At 44.3% G+C, this 17,696-nt stretch overlaps 1 protein-coding gene across 1 annotated transcript; it reads left to right on the top strand.

The window, feature by feature from the left end:
• Positions 1-11,929: 11,929 nt before the first annotated feature.
• Positions 11,930-12,910, top strand: LOC129382562 (arylamine N-acetyltransferase-like). The gene has a single exon (XM_055066700.2). It carries the CDS (start codon positions 11,930-11,932, stop codon positions 12,908-12,910), a length of 981 nt encoding a protein of 326 aa, XP_054922675.2.
• The last annotated feature ends 4,786 nt before the right edge of the window (positions 12,911-17,696 follow it).

Genomic DNA, 17,696 nt, shown 5'->3' with positions numbered 1-17,696 from the left:
CAGGCCATTAGGGTGTCGTGTAACTAATCTCAGTGGTAAAAGAAGTGCGTACGCAATTGTGCATCCAGAATTTTAATTTTGTTTAACTATTCTTATTCAAGTAAAACCATGCCGTTATGAATATACACTGATCATTGAATCAGACTTGACACAAAAATTGTGACAGCGCCAACACATGCATCCACAAAGTAACAAGGACGAGACAAAAAATTTTTATGTCAAGTATGCACCAACTCGGCCAGAAAGAAGTTTCATTGAATCAGAGCTGAAAACGCCTTCGAATGGTCCCTAAAGTGCGCATTATAACACATTTTGTAGAGTGTATAAGCGCGACTGGACGAGGACGAAGAAAGAAACAGATACACATACACAGCGCTTCACTTTCAACTACAGATTTTATTTTCGCACGCGTCGATAAATATATACCGTGCAAGCGGAAACAAACGTTTATATTCCCACGGTATATATTTGTCGACGCGTGCAAAATAAAATCCATAGTTGAAAGTGTAGCGCTGTGTCTGTGTATCTGTTTCTTTCTTCGTCCTCGTCCAGTCGCGCTCATACACTCTACCATGGATTCTAACCAACTAGCCCACCAACGTGCTTTAACATTTTGTAGGCTACGCAATGAGTATCTGGCCCAAGAACCGTGATAGCATGATTGTTACGGAACCGCATATGAAGTACTAAGAACTGTACAACAGTAGTAAGGAGTTCGACAGTTGAATATTGTGTCAACTAAGAGTTGCATACTATGCGTGCATACCCTCATGTCAGTAGGCACGACACTGGCGACATTCTGTAACATACAACGTCCGAAAACTGAAATGTATTTAGAAATTGATCCGGTAGAACGGCCGCCCTAGACACTCAGTTCACAATATGGAGTTTTGCAATCGGTATTCTCGCAGCCCGTCATGCAACTGCGTATCTCCTACCCTAAACACGTCCTCAAATAGGCCCATCCATTAATTATTCTAACCAAATGTTGGCTTGGAGGCTGGTTAGCAAATTAATGAATCATTCGACTTGGAAATAATCCTGTTTCACAGTAACAGCTTTAGAGCTTAAGGCATTTCAGTGGGATAGAGTGTATTTAACAGTGCCACGATGGCCGCATAGGGACAGAGCGCTCTTGTTACTTTTGCCTCCTGAGAGGTACTGGGAAATGTATGTTTTTACCAATGCGTACGAACTAGCCCAAATAAGCCTACAGTCGGCAATGCAGTGTTCCCTCAAAAGGTGCAAGAACATCGACATCTCTTCGAAACTTTGCCACGACTTACAACAGTGACGAAAGCAGCTCTTAAGGAATTTTACGAATATATTATGAGGCACAATGTCGAAGAGGAGAGGGCCAGCACAAAATGTCATCGGCATGCTCATTCTCTCCGATGAGACGGAGAAAGTACGTATCCAAACAAAGGTAAAGGCAAACTCCATGTTAAAACACAACCACACAATGAGCTGTGTGAACAACATCCAATATGCTATATGCCTATTGCACAACAGGAAACGCTGAATCATTGCATCTACACAGATATTCCTCTCCCAAATAATCGTTGCAGATTCCTATTCATGTCATGAACACTAGAACCGGCAGCCCTAGCCTGCTTCGAACAGAAACTCTGAAAGAAATTTTAGAGCTCGTGGCCATTTGTTCTCCACATCTTCTCTAAACAGGCGAGGGCATTCAGGCAGTTGATCGAAGTGTTTTCAACCCGTCGGCATACTGCAATCACGCGGTAAGTATGCAGGTTATTGCTTCACTAGTGTGTCAGACGCGGTAGTCAGTGTTTCGTTCAAGCAGAATATCATGAAGATATTCTCGACTGCAGGCAAAACCGAATACCCATAATCGATAAAGCAAAGTGTTTCGCGGCATCTCCGTAGCCAAAATGCATAACGGCAAGGTGCACCAGGGTGAAATCTATTGAGGCACTCTGGCCGATTGCCGGGGTCCTTGGCGGGACGTTTCGCGGAAGTGGCGCAATTCAGAAACCAAATATAGTGATGTTATAGCGAGCAAAGTTCATGCTGATCACCATGACACAGGTGTGAACAATTTCTGCTACAGTTTCAACCTGCTCGTTTAGGGTTATTCCACAGATGCTGGAATACACTGCAGAGCGACGATATTTCGAGACTGATAAACCGCATTAAGCAGAGTGAAGATATTATGGATAAGTAGGCGTGCACGAATAGTAATTTTTGAGACCGAATAGAATATGGAGGAAATTATAAACCAGTATCTGTACTCCCAATCTTCTCAAAAGCTTTTGAGAAAGTTCTATATACTAGGTTGTCTAATTTTCTTAAGAAGCATGATCTCCTGTCACCAATTCAATTTGGGTTTTGTAAAAATAAATCTCCCGTATTAGTGCTACTCGAAGAAAAGAAATACATACTAACACAGTTTGAAAAGAAAGCCTTCGTTATTGGCGTCTTCATGGACTTCTCGACGGCATTTGACTTAGTGAACGACACTATACTCCTAAATACCTTAGAGTGTTATGGTTTTCGGGGACAGGCTCAAACGCATCTTCAATCGTATTTCGCACATGAAAAACAGGCTGTCTGCATAGACAATATGAAATCTGAACTAAAACCTGTTACGTCTGGCATTCCTCAGGGCAGTATATTTGGACCATTACTATTTAATATGTATCTTAATGATATCTGCAACATTAAACCCCGCTGCTAAATTTGTTATCTACGCGGATGACACTAGCATCCTTTTTGTTGCAATGACACTATGAACGAATTACAAAAGTGGTCCCAATCCAAGTGCATGCGTATAAATGAAAAGAAGCTGTTATATTCCGCCCTAAAAATAAACCAGTTCCCTCGCCCCTCGACATTAAGCTGTTTTCACGACGTATAGATGTGGTTGAGCAATTTAAATGTCTCGGAGTAGTTTTTTTCCTCCCGTATGTCTTGCGAAATCACGTGGACCATATCACAATGAAACTGGCTCAAATGACTGGGATCGTAGGCCGGCTCAGATACGCTCTTCCAAGGTATGTAAAACTACTCCTCTACAATTCCCTTTCTTACTCTTATTTACACTATTGTCATTTAGTATGGGGCACAGCCGCCAATTAGCGGTCTTCAGTGCATCTACATTTTGCAGAAGTTCCTTCGTCATGTTCACAATGTACCCGGGGCTCACCGAGCGTGAATTTTTTTCTGCAATGTAGTGTGCTGAAGATCCACAACTTAAACAAATACCACTTAAGGGTTCGGTTTAAACTGGAAACACGAAGAAACGTAAACCACATATGTTACCTTGCTGATTTACGTACCCGAGAAGCAACCTACAAGACAAGGCACGCGGAGAACTGGGTAATGCGAACCGCTCGAATAAATTCCGGTGAAGAACGCCTACAATTCACTCTTCCTTCCCTCTTAAATGCTTATATACATAATAATTTTGATTTTTTCATTGCGTCAAACAGTGCTTTGTGTGCTATGTATGTTATCATGTAGGTTCTGTTTTTCTTTGTGGTGAATATCGTTTAAATATTGTATAATTTTGTCATGTTTTCTTTTGTACATGTTCATTAAGTATTAGTGTTATTAGATTGCAATTACCTCTGTTTTAAAGCCTTGCTGTGAAGCCACTGCCAAGCGAAAGGGGGCTGCGGCTTTGTCAAGCTGTCTCTGACAGCTTTTTCTGCGCCCCCGCTGTCTGCATTGGTACAAAGCAGAAATAAAGAATTTCAATTTGAATTTGAAGTACCAAAGGTGAGTCGATTGGAATCGCATATCGAATACTTTCGGAATAGTTTTCGAATAATGAACAGTCATTATTATATTGAATAAAAACGTTGTTGCCATCACAGTATTAAAAACTTGGCAACTTTCTGCCATTAGACAGTACGTTATGAAGCTTTGTTTTATTAAAACCACAAATGGAGCATTAGAAAAAATCCAATAACTGCTTCGCATGCACCGGGCTCTTCAAAGTGTGCGAATGATAGCTGTATATGAAGCCTGTAATATATGGCTACCTAAGAGACGTAGCCTGCTGCAATGCGCACGTTCTGATGTTTTATGCCGCTAATAGTGGTGAAAATTTCCATAATTTAGCGCGAATTTTATGTTCTTGTCGGAGGACTTGATGTGTTGAAATATTCCAAATATATTCGAAAGATATCCACATTTACGAATGCAAGGCTATTCATTTCGTTGTGCGAAAGTTACAAATATTCGCTCACCTTTATCGATAATTTTACTGTATGCCGTTCCTTGGCTAATGTAATTGCTTACCACTCGCAATTCTGTTCTATATTCACAAGATATTGCCCATTGAGATAGATTTGATTGTTTTAGGCAGTCAATTGCCTCCCGCACGCTGCTGCAGTCAACTGCAGTAGAGGAATCATTGGCGCTACCTTAATGCGCAAATTGCTTGAGTTCAAGAGAGGGTATGTTGGGTCACTTGTTGTTGTGCTAAAGCATCTTGATGTGTGAAATCTTGTTGTGCTAAAGCTCTTTTTTGAGTAGCCAGCCTAAGACTGGACAATAATGCAGATTGTCATAGGACAGTCCCCATCCTTAGTCAATAGTCGCAGATGCCCTCTAATTAGAAATGTGTCCATGTACGGGCTTTGCCTTCCTAGCCGTCTAGTATAATCGCGCTGCACATGCCGAGCTTTCAAGAACCATGTACCAAAAAGATCGTAAAGAAGTTCTGTAGATCAAGCTGAACTGTAGTAAAGCTGAAAAGACACGTGCCTCTGAAATTGTGCCCAATATTGCAGCATGTCAGACTTCGCGTTAGGCCAACACTCTCGGACTGGGCTCAGCGCTTTCAATAGTATAGGCAGCGAATGGTGCAATCCGATGAAATTCAAGCTAAGTGTAGCGAAAAAATTTTCAGCCAATATGGTCTGGCAAAGTCGCGTAAGAGATGATCCCGATGACCCTCACGAATTTCGAGTACAATGTCCCAGGGGTTCTACAAAGGAGCCCTGTTTTTTTATCACTGTTGATATTTGCTTCGGCAGAGACAAGTCAGTCTTGATAATACTAAGGAGATTGTGGTCCGTTAGCTAAGGTTACAATCTTCCCTTAGATTATAATCTAGTACAAAGTTACCAACTGACATGTGAAAGCAATTGTCCTTGTCGCTGAGAGCTGCAGACCTCCTTGATTTAGTACCTGGACATGATTAACAAAGTATGCTCTAGCTTAGCTTGCACGTGCATACCCTTATTGTCCAAATGAAGACATCCTCTGCATCATGGAGACTGGCAGTATACCCACGACCATTGTATGAGGCCGATGAAACAATAATGAATTCGAGTTCAGCCCTATCCTTAAAGAATGCGACGAGAGATGGGATGGTTTTTCCAACTATCATGAATAATGGTCGTAAATACGTATTGTTCCCTTTCAAAGGGCAGTGGGCTGTCTACAGGTGCATAAAGGCCGTAGTAGCATATTTGTCAAGGGGATTATAAATAGTGTCAAGCTCAATATTGGTAAATGCGCACTGCATATGAATAAAGGCCGCGCATTTGAATCAGCGGGGGCGTTACTTGCAACACGATGCACCATTTCCAAAACCTTTAATCATGTTTGATCATGGCGAACTCTGAAAACACCCGTCCACATATATTTAGGCGAATGATAGAGAATCCCAGGTGGTCAAAATTAACCGAGAGCATCCCATTGGGGCATGCCTGAAAATCAGATTATGCTTTTGACATGTAACACTTCATAATTTCTATACTTTGCTTTAAGTTGTTCTGAACCTGGGGGAGACTTACTGTTGAAAGCAGTGTTTTTCTAACATGAACAAAGAAACAGGCAGCCTTATGGCTGTCCGAGAAGGTCGCCAGTATTCGTCTCCCAATGTGAGGGAGAAAAGAAGTCTGACATCTGAGCAGAGTAAAGCTCATCAACCAGCTCTGCATCTCCACATCTTCACAGCAGCGCACCAGCTGTGCAGATAGACAAGGCCTAAGTGATCTAGGCTAAAGCTGTCACTAGTTATCCACGCCGCGTGCTGTTAAATATCATGTGCGTTTGAATTTAGACATTTTTTGGCATAAAATTGCTTTCTGTTATTTCATTTTAGGATCTCATATCGAGGCGCCATGCTAGTCGGTCCAGCCACACCCTTGCGCATGGCCTTGCTTTACATAGCGCATACCATCGAATATTTTACATAGTGCCGCCGCGTCGGTATCTCTCGAGCGAAGTTCCTCTTGACATTTTCCTCCATGTAGACCGCCGTTAATGATGAATGTGCCTGGAAAAGAGACAAGAAAACAGATTTGGATGAAATGAACAGATAATCGGTAACACTTGTGTCAATGCAGGAAGCAAGCGGCACATACCGATGGCTACATGTAGCTAAGTTGAGGCGAACGCCGTAGCTTCAGGGGAAAGTTGTGTTTAACTACCTGTATCTGTGTTATTATCGCGTGCTGACACGAATTGTTCTCTGAAAGCATTTCATCAGAAAATTACGGCCAATGGCACAAAGCAGCGCACGGAACGAAGTCCTGACACTCAGCTTGCCGATCAAGTTTGCCCTTCGTATTAAAAGGTGGTTTCCGCCCTGACATGCATAACTTGAGTTCGCAAACTCGAACCAAGTTTCAACGGAAGCAGAGAAGCCAGAGTTATCATACCTTGCGCGCATGCAAGGTCATTATTGGTTTCTTCGGACAGTGCTAGCACCATAGCCTCGACTCTTCACATGAGACTTTTTACGGACACAGCGGATCCCTACGTGCTCACTTGAAAATCACGTCCGCACTCCCAAGCTATCACGAGGGAACGTCAATACGCTACATAAAAATACTGCGGCCAAGCCCGACAGTGGGGCAAGAGTAACATTTCTACGAGCACGCAGATTGAGGAATTAACCATGAATAGCGCCCAAAGGACGGAGACATGCTCAATAATAATGAAGCACCCGCTAGTGTTGTTGTTGACGAACCTGTAAAACTGGTTTACATTTCTATGATGCGATGAAATGCTTTAGGGTGTATAGTGCTGTTGACGCTCACTCCTTGCTTATAATGTGCTATGACAAAGATGAAGCGCTGGTTGCAAGTGGACAAGCTTACAGTGGCCTCAGTCTGCTATAGCCAAACTGCTAAAAAGAGAAACTGGTAGAACATGGAACTATCATACCTGCATTGCACGCCCATCAATTCTTTTCTGCAACCAACCTAATTCTCACATCACCTGGTTCATTAGGTAACTTACATTTAACAACTGATTCGATAATTGAATCTTCTTTAATGTTTTGCTCTAACCATTGAAGAAATTCGCACACAAACATTAGTGTCTCTTGGCGCAAGAGAACTTTAAACCGAATAGCCCGGCTGCCAATGGCCACACGGGGGGAACGTCGTACTTCAGGGTGGATAGCGTTGAACCACCCGTATCTGTTTTATTATAGCATGCTGACAGAAAATTCTTGTGAGAAAGCATTCCCTGAGAGATACCCTCCGTGTCTAGATATACGACAGAACGTTTCAATGATTATTTTTAAGTTGACCTTATATCTGACAGATGCGGTGAAATTCGCCAAAAAGAAGCTCAGTAAAAGAGGGACAAATTATAGGTGCTAGAAGGAATCGTTACAATGCAAATATTTTAAGGACAGTGTGACTGTAGCATTTAGGTAAATTGTTCCCACAGACATCTGAGTCACATTTCCAGGAAATGTGGATGGTAGTAGAGCCTCCATGGTGGGAAGAAGATGTTCGTCACGGGAAATGTAATTTGTGCAGTGAATTAGAGACAACGTCTGCATGAGAGAGATAAAGGTCATTATTGAATTACAGGGAATTCTGCCCACGCAGTTTTTATAGAGAAAGGGGTCGGACCCCAGAATCCTGGAGGAGGAGCTGGGAGAAAATAAAGAAAGGGAAGGATATATATGGTCATAGCGTGCACGGATAAGAGAAATGCGACGTACTTGATGTAAAAATGCGCACACGAAGTTCCGAATTTGCGCTAGTAAGAATAAGTAAACTGTCAGAAAGAGACATGGCAAGTTCAGCGTTCTGCACAGTGCCACCAAGTCAAGAGTGCAGCTCCCAAAACGGTCAGTCCATCGAGAATCCGGATACCGAGCTGTTCGACGTAGCGGAAAAGCGAAAGATCAAATTGGCTGGTGGCCGCTGCTACAGGTGGCGTGTAGCACACCGTGCAAAAAGGATGCTCGACCACCATGCCTCATCGAAATGAAGGGTGAATTCCCAATTTGGTATGCTTGTCTAAAGTAGATGCCGTTCGGGCGGACACCCCACAGTGTTCACAGACCCCTATCTGTGTGTGCGAGATAGCGAGTGAGTGAGTGAGTGAAAAATTTTATTGAGCTATAGATTCGCTGACCTTCTGCGGTCTTCAGATGGCTTCGTCCTTCAACAAAGCCTTCGATTCTATTAAACATCCCATACTGTTGGCAAAGTTACCTTATTATGGAATAAGAGGACTTCCACTTCAGTTACTGCATAGTTATTTGACTAACCGTACTCAGTTTGTTGTAATTCAGAATGTACAGTCAGATACGGAATTCATAAGTTATGGAGTTCCGCAAGGATCTATATTAGGACCAACAATATTCTTGCTTTATATAAACGATATTGTTAACATCCCCCTGACCACAGACATTGTCCTTTACGCAGACGATACAAATGTTTTTTTTTTACATCTAATAACCTTTCGTCTCTCACTCGTACTGTTAACTTATGGCTTCAAAATTTGTCCTGCTGGTTAGATGCACATAAACTCTTATTGAATGTGAGGAAAACCAAATACATTGTCTTCTCATCCATTAATAAACCAGTTCACCTTGATAGTTCTCTAACGTTTAGATCATGTCCATTAGAGCAAGCCTCAGAATACAAGTTTTTAGGGGTAATATTTCATGAAAATCTTCGATGGACAAGGCACGTGAATTTTATAAAGGGTATCATTGCTAAATCAATTGGAATGTTAAATAGATTTCGGACGTTGTTGCCAATAAGATTAAAACGGCAACTTTATTTTAGCACTGTACATTCCCGTATACAATATTGTCTACTAGTTTGGGGGGTTACATCAAAGTATAATTTGGAACGACTATACATAATGCAGAAGAAAAGTATACGATTTATTCAAAACCTGTCCAGTCGTGATCATACATCCCCATACTTTGCCGAGAACCGGATACTTCACATAGAAATGTTATATAAACAGCGTTTGTTGGAATTGATATTTCTCGATTTAAAAGCAAATCGTGAGCTGTTTTTTCATACATATACAAATACGGAGACACCATATTTTTCAGAAATAAGAACTTTGTAAAGATTAAAATGAGAACTAGATACGGTGTGCAATTATTAAAATGGCAAATTCCAAACCTACTGAATTGTTATCCATCGTTTTTAGATACAATGGAGAGTGCTCCCTCCTTGCTTGCTTTCAGAAAACTAACCAAAATGTATTTCCTCCAACAGTTGTAATTTTCTTGTACATTTGTATTGTTCTCTTCAAATCCAATTGTAGTCCATTGGCCTTAATAGTTCTGTGTCTTGTTGATGATGAATATGTTGACGACTAATTCTGTCATTCTTTCTTATCTTGCTTTATCGTGTTTGATACTCTGTACATGCATTTTTATTTGTATGTGTTTGATATTATGCAGTGTGTTTTGAAGCATGTTGCGCTCATGTTGTTTGCTGCGCGTGCTGTCTGGTGTCAAAGGCCTAGTCAGGTGGCTTTTAATGCCGCCTTTTGCCTTGGCACCAAGACAAACCGCTCTTGAGCGTTGTTTTGTCAATAAACAAATAAACAAACAAACAAACAAACTTGCACAACGGTCGGTTGCGCTTAGTCCAGGGTTCCGCTTGATGCTGCTGCCAGTTGTGCTCGCCGAATCAGACCTTCTTGGTCGACCCGCCGATCGCTGGAGAGCACTCCCTTCCATTGCTCCGCACTCGGGTTTGGTATAGCGGGTACCACGTCTATCTTCTGCAATGCCCACGTTATGTGACACAGCGTAGGTGTTTCGTGACACCAGGGGCATTTCATTGTAGCTTGTGGGATAGATTTTCCTGAGTATATTTAGGTTCGGGTACCAGTCCGTTTGTAGCTGCCTCCAAGCGACAGAGTGCTCTCTGCTAAGGTAGTTGTGCGGCGGTGGATACCGCTTTCTGCAGTCCTTGTAATAATTTAGTATCGCGAAATAGTCTTACCGTTCAGGTTCGGTACCCTCGAGGTCGCATATGTTGGATGCTCGGTAATAAGTCTACCCTCGCGCTATCCTGTCCGCCTGTAGGTTCCCTGCCGCTCTTGTAGGTCCCGGCGTCCATATGCCTAATTGGCCCTACGTTTGGTTGTCATCGCCTTATGTGGTCTCCGGAGCGGGAGAACCCTTTTCAGGAAACGGTGCGACTCAAAGAGGGACCCCTTCCATGAACTCTCGAAATTTTCCGAGAACCAACGTCGCCTAGACTAAAGGCCCACCAAAAGTGGAACCTGCTGCACAGCCACGACGAGGGCTTACAACGTCACCTGCTGAGTGCCACCTGCGGGGACCAGCCCGTCTAGGCTCACCGAAGAAATAGGAACCAGAAGCAAAACAACATCACCGGAGAAATGGTAGCCAGCCGCAAAACAACGTCACCGGAGAAAGTGGGAGCAGCCACCCATCAACAACCAGACGAAGTACGGATCACGTGACGTTGACGTGGGCAAGATCTCACCTACAATTTTAGGGGACCTATTTAAGGGGCCCCGCAATGTACTTTGCACTTCATTCGCTTCTGATCTTTCACCAACAATTGAATAAACCGTACAAGTTTCGCACTAGCCATCATCTTGTTCTTGCCTGGCCGCCATGGTCTACCGGTTGCCTACAGCCCGCCGACAACGCCACGTTACTGAATAGTAACGTAGGCCGAGCTTCGATAAACAGGCGTCACAACAACTCGGCAGCGGTGGGATAAGCTACCCTGGAGAATGCAACACCACATGTGACCACTTAGCCCGAAAGTACGGCTGTTTTGCAATGACGCCATAAAGCTACAGGCTTCTGCCCTGATAGAACAGAATCTGGCCACCTTGAACACCCACCTCGTAACCGGCGTTGAACCGATCTCTTCCCATGGTACAGAGACGTGCGTCGGCTATCTGCCCCCGCTGGATGACGACGCAGTGTTTCTCGAAGCGATTGGTCATTGCCGCGGTGGCTTCTGCATGGAGCTCAATAACATTAACAGCGTTTACCTTATATGGTAAATCTTCTCGGACGTAAATTATAAAAGTGCGATACAAAAATAGAAACCTGAAAAGGATGTAAATATTTTGGCGCGATTGCGGACAACCTCCGCGATTGGCCCAAGCATGAGGCCGCGTTTCTACCAGAAAAGTAGCTACGCAGCTACGAAGCGGTACATTCAACTCACAGTGAAGCGGATTAATATCATTCAAGAAAATACGTTTTATTTCCTTTTTTGCTGATCTCACAGCTACGATGTGGCGTCTGTCACAAGTACGATGTGGCGTCTGTAAAAGCATCTACGATTGAGCCCAGGGAACGCGCGCTGTAGTGCGTCTTTGTGGGTGCAAACCCCCGCACCTCGCGAGGTGCGGCAGGCGCAAGGCGCGTAGGCGCGAACTTGAGCGCATCCGCAAACATACATGAAACCAGGGCTCTACGCTTGCTCGTAAAATAGGTCAGCAATACGGGGTCGAAATACAAAAATATAACATGTACATGGACTGCAGCGCATAGGTGAACTGTTGTCTCTGACATCTGTGCCCCGTTTTCGGTGAGGATGGAAGTGAGCCATTCAGTGGGAACGCGCTTCGCGTGTGCAGTATTGCGCCGTGACTTTGCCTGTACATTCACTTCCGCACACGACGTTCCGAATTAACGCTAGTGCGACAGAGCGAACTGGCAAACGGAGACATGGAAAGTGCAGTGCGCGTCTCACCGCAGCAAAACATTGACTGCAGCTTCGAAAATGGTCAGTTCTCAGAGCATCCGGACCCCGTGCTGTTCACCGCAGCGGCAAAGCGGAAGATCGACTTGAGTGGCTACCGCATGGGACCACTTAACCCGAAAAAACTGCATCTCTACCTTGATGTCCTGAAACTAGAGCCTAGTCTATTAAGTGAACCAAACCTCACCACCTTGAACACCCTCATCAAAGCCCACCTTGAACGAATCCCTTTCCAGGGGATAGACACTTTCGTTGGCCATCAGCCGCCACTGGATGATGACTCAGTATTCCGCAAGGTGATTGAGCAGCGCCGCGGTGGCTACTGTGTGGAGCTCAATAACCTCTTCGGCAGGCTCTTGCTTACACTCGGCTTCAATTTCCACATTCGGGCTGCCCGGGTCCGCTGGGGCCGCCCGCTGGACACGCCCCTGACTCCTCTAGGACATCTCCTGTTCTGCGTCGACCTGGGCGAGGAAGGAGAATACTTCGCAGATGTGGGCTTTGGCGGGCCGAACCCGTTCAAAGCGCTGCCTATAGAAGGCGAGGCTGAGCCTTACCGTGTGCGCAGACTCGATGAAGAAGGGAACATCGAGGTGGCCATCAAGTCGACCGGACGCGGTGTCGCATCGGCGAGTTGGCGTCCCTTGTACCACGTGTTTCCTCCGCCGCAGAAGTGGATCGACTTCGTGCCACAGTACTGGTATGCCACGCTGCACCCACGATCGCTGTTCCGCAACGTGCTCATGGTGGGGCGCTTCGTTAACGATTCATGGCTGACGCTGGTGGACGGTCGCTTCTGTCGCCGTTCGACCATCGGGCAAGTGGAACAGCGTCACATCACGGATGTGGAAGAAGTTCTTCGCCTCTTCGGCACCGAGTTTGCTTTAAAGCTGAATCCTGACATTGACCTCGACTTCCTCAGGCGCCGGATTAAGAGCGTTATTTAGAAATTCAGCACTGTAGAAGGAGATAAATTGGCAACAGAATGTTCCGTTTCCCCTTCAAATCGCCTTGTGTAACCCTAAGGAAATAAATTTTTCTTTATATATGTAAAGTTTGCACGACCATGAGCACTATATACAAATGGCGGCAGTACCCCTTTGCAGTTTACATAGATAGGCGTTAAAGGCTCACTGCACTAGTCGTTTACATATGCGCCAGGGATCGCCGCTGAAATCCCAAATTGCTTTAAACTATTTTTAAAAAAACAATCACAAAATATTGCATTGGTGCAGCGTAAAAAATATTCCCTGCCTTTGTACATGCAACAACCACGATCTCATTATGAGACACGCCGTAGTTGGAACTCGGAATTAATTTTCAGCATTTCGGTTTCTTTCGCTTGTAACTAAACTGAAACATATTAGCGTTTTTTTTATTTCACTCACATCCAAATGCGACCGCCACACCTGGGATCGAACCCGCCACCTCGTTCTGAGCAGCGCAACACGATTTCCCAAAGCTGCGATACAAGTGTTCGCATTCTGCTATGCCTTCTACATAGATACTCCCTTTTGAAAGTCAATTCTATGCCGGTGTTCCGAAGTGTCATTACAGATCCCCAATTGCTATGGTCACGCATGAGGATAACCAGGTCAAATGGAAATGCAGGTATATTTTGAAGTGGCACAAATTAATTACCCTTTCATCCCAGATGGCCCCTTAAATTCTATTAATTTCGATGAATATGTCTTAATATCGAAGCAATTCCGGTGAAATTAGCATCTCAACCCATTTTCAAATGTTTTTTTCCGTGGACCTGTAAAACATTGCTATGTATAGAATTACTTGGAAGACACGTTCAGATGTAACTGTCTAAATTTGCTGCGATTCATGAGTGGTATAATAAAAGATGAACTTGCTGAAAATTGCGCAACAGGTGCAGATTCCCTCTGAGGTATAACACTAATGAATACTTTGCCATTTCACTGATTACTTTCTTCAATTTCGCCTTGCTATTTCAAGGAAAGCAAGGATCTATAAGTAGTTAATGCTTTAAAGGATATTCTTAGCTGGCATTTGCGCTTCAATAATTAAAACGTGCCGATACTGTGAGTCAAGAAGGTCAAGTATGCAATATTTTTTTGAGCAAACTGGTCCCCAGAAAAACAAGCAATACTCAAAGCACAATAATAACGGCGAGTCAAGCATGGCGGCTGCTTATGCCTGTATCACCGTGCTGTATTCCAAGTTAAACAATGGTACTCGCGCACGTTCGATGATGTACAAAACTATTCATCCTACTTGCACTATCCTATTACAGAAAACATTCTGTAGCTACGGACCAGAATTTGCAGCGCTTATAGGTGGCGGCCTTTGCTTTCACCCGAGTGCTGCGAGAAAGGTGCGAACCGATGGCTGAGACAGCGCTTAGCTTGCTCTCTGCCTGCTTTGCCAGCAGGGAACGCTCGTCGTGCGTTTGTCGTCAGCTGCGCCATCATCAAACTAGCACTGCCCGTTTCGCCTGGACGACAAATGGTGGCTGCGGTGAAAAATGTGCGCGTGCAAATGTTGGCCCGAAATAAAAAATAAAAAATAAAACATGAAACCAAGTGTCGATGCTAAAAACACAAGCTCGACTTACACGGTGGCTCAAATGATTTGATGATTAGTCGTTGATCATATCTTTCTGTTCTGCATAATATTCTTGGTTAGTATTTCCTTATATTGATTTTGATTCGTCACGCCTTCCACGCGCGTTTCCATCTACCTTCTCTTCTTTAGCGTCGACTCTTGGGTGATGGTTTCCTTTCTTTCTTGAAGGCGTTACACGGTAGATCCGATATACGTCGAACCTGTGTGAAATTAGCAAAGAACACTTCGCGAGAGCTTGGGGCGTGCAAGAGCGACCGAGTTGCCCCGCGCAACCGTGTAAGTTATCACGTACTCTGGAGATAACGCTAACAGTGAAATATTTATAATACTCTCTCGAGTTACGCGTAAGGGACGGTCATGCAGCCTCAGCAGAGAGCATTCTAAGCGAAGCAGGAGCAGCACGGAAAAGCGATACCGTTTTGCCTTGTCTACATGGGTGCTGTTATAACGTCAGTCGATCGAGAGATACGTGTGAAGCCAAACAACCACTTTCATAATTCTACTGAAAATGCGCATTAACCCTTTCCGGGCGCGGTCGATAGCTGCCACCTTGAGTATAGTGTCAAATGACCCATTGTGCGCGACGACAACAGGGGCGTCGGGGCAAAATATTCTACGAGCGCGCCCGCTTTCGCCCTTCTCCATACGCCATAGGTACGAAGGTGAATCACAAAATGTTGGTTCTGTAATGAAGCGGACGCGTCTCCTGTTTCCGAAAGCGGCTCGGAGACGACGACGATGACCCGTGCTGTTTTTAGCAAGGGAGCTCGGGCTGCTCACTGCTGCTAGGCTGCTGTTTATCTGCTGCTCCTCGCCTTTAATTGAATATCCTTACACTTGGTGGAGATTCCTGGAATCCCTGAAGTCAACCTGGAGCTCTGCAATGGTACGTTGCCCACCGTCACCATGACTGATGCGACCTACGCTCTGATAGTACCCATGGCTTCCCTTGTCACTTGCGCCGGCGTTCCCCGTCAGCGCGACCCGGCCACCTTTTGCGGGGCCGGATAACATGACGTCGAAGACAGGCTGTCCTCCTATGAATGTGTAGGCGCTGACAATAAGTCGCACGACCAGTCTAAACTGAATAACGTCATCTTTTACCTTGCTGCCGTCGCCAATCTCTGGTTTAGGAACCACGAATGGGACATTTCGAGTTCTGGTGCTATGTACGATGCGCCGAGTTTGGCGAAACTCTCGATCTTCACGAGATCTGGCGACACCCCAAGATCAAAGCACAAATGGTACCGAGACACAGTTTATCTTTCGCAAAGCCTCTAGTTTCATTGGTTTATCTAGATTCACTCTGGGTGGCCATCATTCTTTGGTCGTTTCCTTCTGGGCTGTCGCCAAACTGCGGCTCACGTGATCATAGCATCGGTGTGTGGTCGTGTCTTCATTCACTTGTTTATCGTTCCACGAGTGCATTACATGCACAAGCAAATTATAAAACCAATGCATTTAGTACAATATTATTAGTTACATTAACGGGGTTTAGAAGCATTTTAAAGCTTACAAGATGTACACTGAATGCAGTATTGGACTAATTTCTAATTTAGTACGATTCGCATTATACCAGAAGGGAATGCTGTGGTGGCGTCATCACATCCATTCACCGCGCGAGCATGGCGGCTAAGCATCGGAGAGGCCCAGTGTAACCAAACTCGTTCAGCGAGTTGCAGTGCACGACGTAGTGATCAGGCTCGACGATGGTCAATATTTCTTGGATAGTTCTGTTCCTCAGTGAACAGTCTTTCCGTGCACACCGTTAGACTACCAATAGCTTCGACGATTTTACACATCACAACACGCTCCTACTGTTCACGGCGTCATGCTGAAGAAACAACTTGTCCGGTGCTGTTTCTGTGAGAGCACTTAGTTCCTCCACTCAGCGTGACTGCGAGTGTCACGAATTTTACATAGTGTGTGTAAAGGCAAGACAGCCTATATTAGCAACGATGCGAGAAGGAGGTGGCGCCGACGATGGATCTCGCAACCAAAACAGTGAAGGAGACATCGACAAAGGGCAGATAAGTGTATTTCTACTGTTTCGTATTTAGCACAATAATAGTGCGGAGATTAAGTCACTTTCGCAGTAACGAACTGAATGTCCAGCAGTTGAAAAAAGGCATTGAGAACCAATGAGTGTTCGTGCTTTCACATGCACGTGAGCCCGCGAAAATTTAGAAGTGATCGCGTTTGCCCGAACTTCGAAGCCATGCCATGCCACATTCATGTCATCAATCAGTTAACTGAAAAATCTGCAGAGCACAAGAAACGTTTTACATGGCTTAATTTATAGCAAAAGGGCATTTGGATTGATTAGATACACAAACAGTCATAAACATTGTACATCATAGAAGCAGAATACCCTGCGAAATATGGAGGCTATGCAGCTATATTAATTCACCACTAGCCAAGTGGAATAGCAATAAAAAAAGGGGTCAGGCAAGGATACAAAATTACCTAGGTGCTATTCACTACACTGTTAAAAGTATTCGACCTATTACACTTAGGCGGACCTAGATTGAGCATTGGAAGGTTGAATAATGTGGAAAAGATAAAGGTAACCTTCACTAACTTGGTGAGATAACAAGAATTCATGAGTGACATTCAGCCCGCAGAATCTGTGGAAGAGTATCTTTATGCAAGTAAACTATCAATAGCAGGTACTGATATAAAGCAGGAAACTTTTACAAAAATTTCATGGTTTGAACAGCATATGGAAGGCTTTACGAAATCGGGATCGCCACGTTACCGATATCCTTGAAAAAAAGTTTAGAATCATTGCATTCTACCGGTTATGCAATATGGGACATAAACCTGGAGGTTAACGAAGAAACTTGAGAAGTCGAGGACTATGCAGAAAGCCAAGTAAACATTGTTGGAGATAGCATTAAGGCACGAAGACAGTGACGTAGTAAACCGTGGCAACTGATATAGTAGTTGAGGTTAAGAAAAGAAAACGGAGTCGGCGGGCAGGCCATGCACGTCTTCAATCACCTGTTGCCAATTCATAACAGGTGATTACATACGCGTGACAGAACGGATGTGAAGGCGACAGAACTGCAGCCGATGATGGTAGAAAATTGCGTAATGAGAAAAAATATGATGTTTGCAGGCATAGGATCCAATCAG

The sequence above is a fragment of the Dermacentor andersoni genome, chromosome 6 (assembly GCF_023375885.2).
Source record: "Dermacentor andersoni chromosome 6, qqDerAnde1_hic_scaffold, whole genome shotgun sequence".
NCBI classification, from domain to species: Eukaryota; Metazoa; Arthropoda; class Arachnida; order Ixodida; family Ixodidae; genus Dermacentor; species Dermacentor andersoni.
This window is presented reverse-complemented; position numbering and strand designations above follow the sequence as displayed.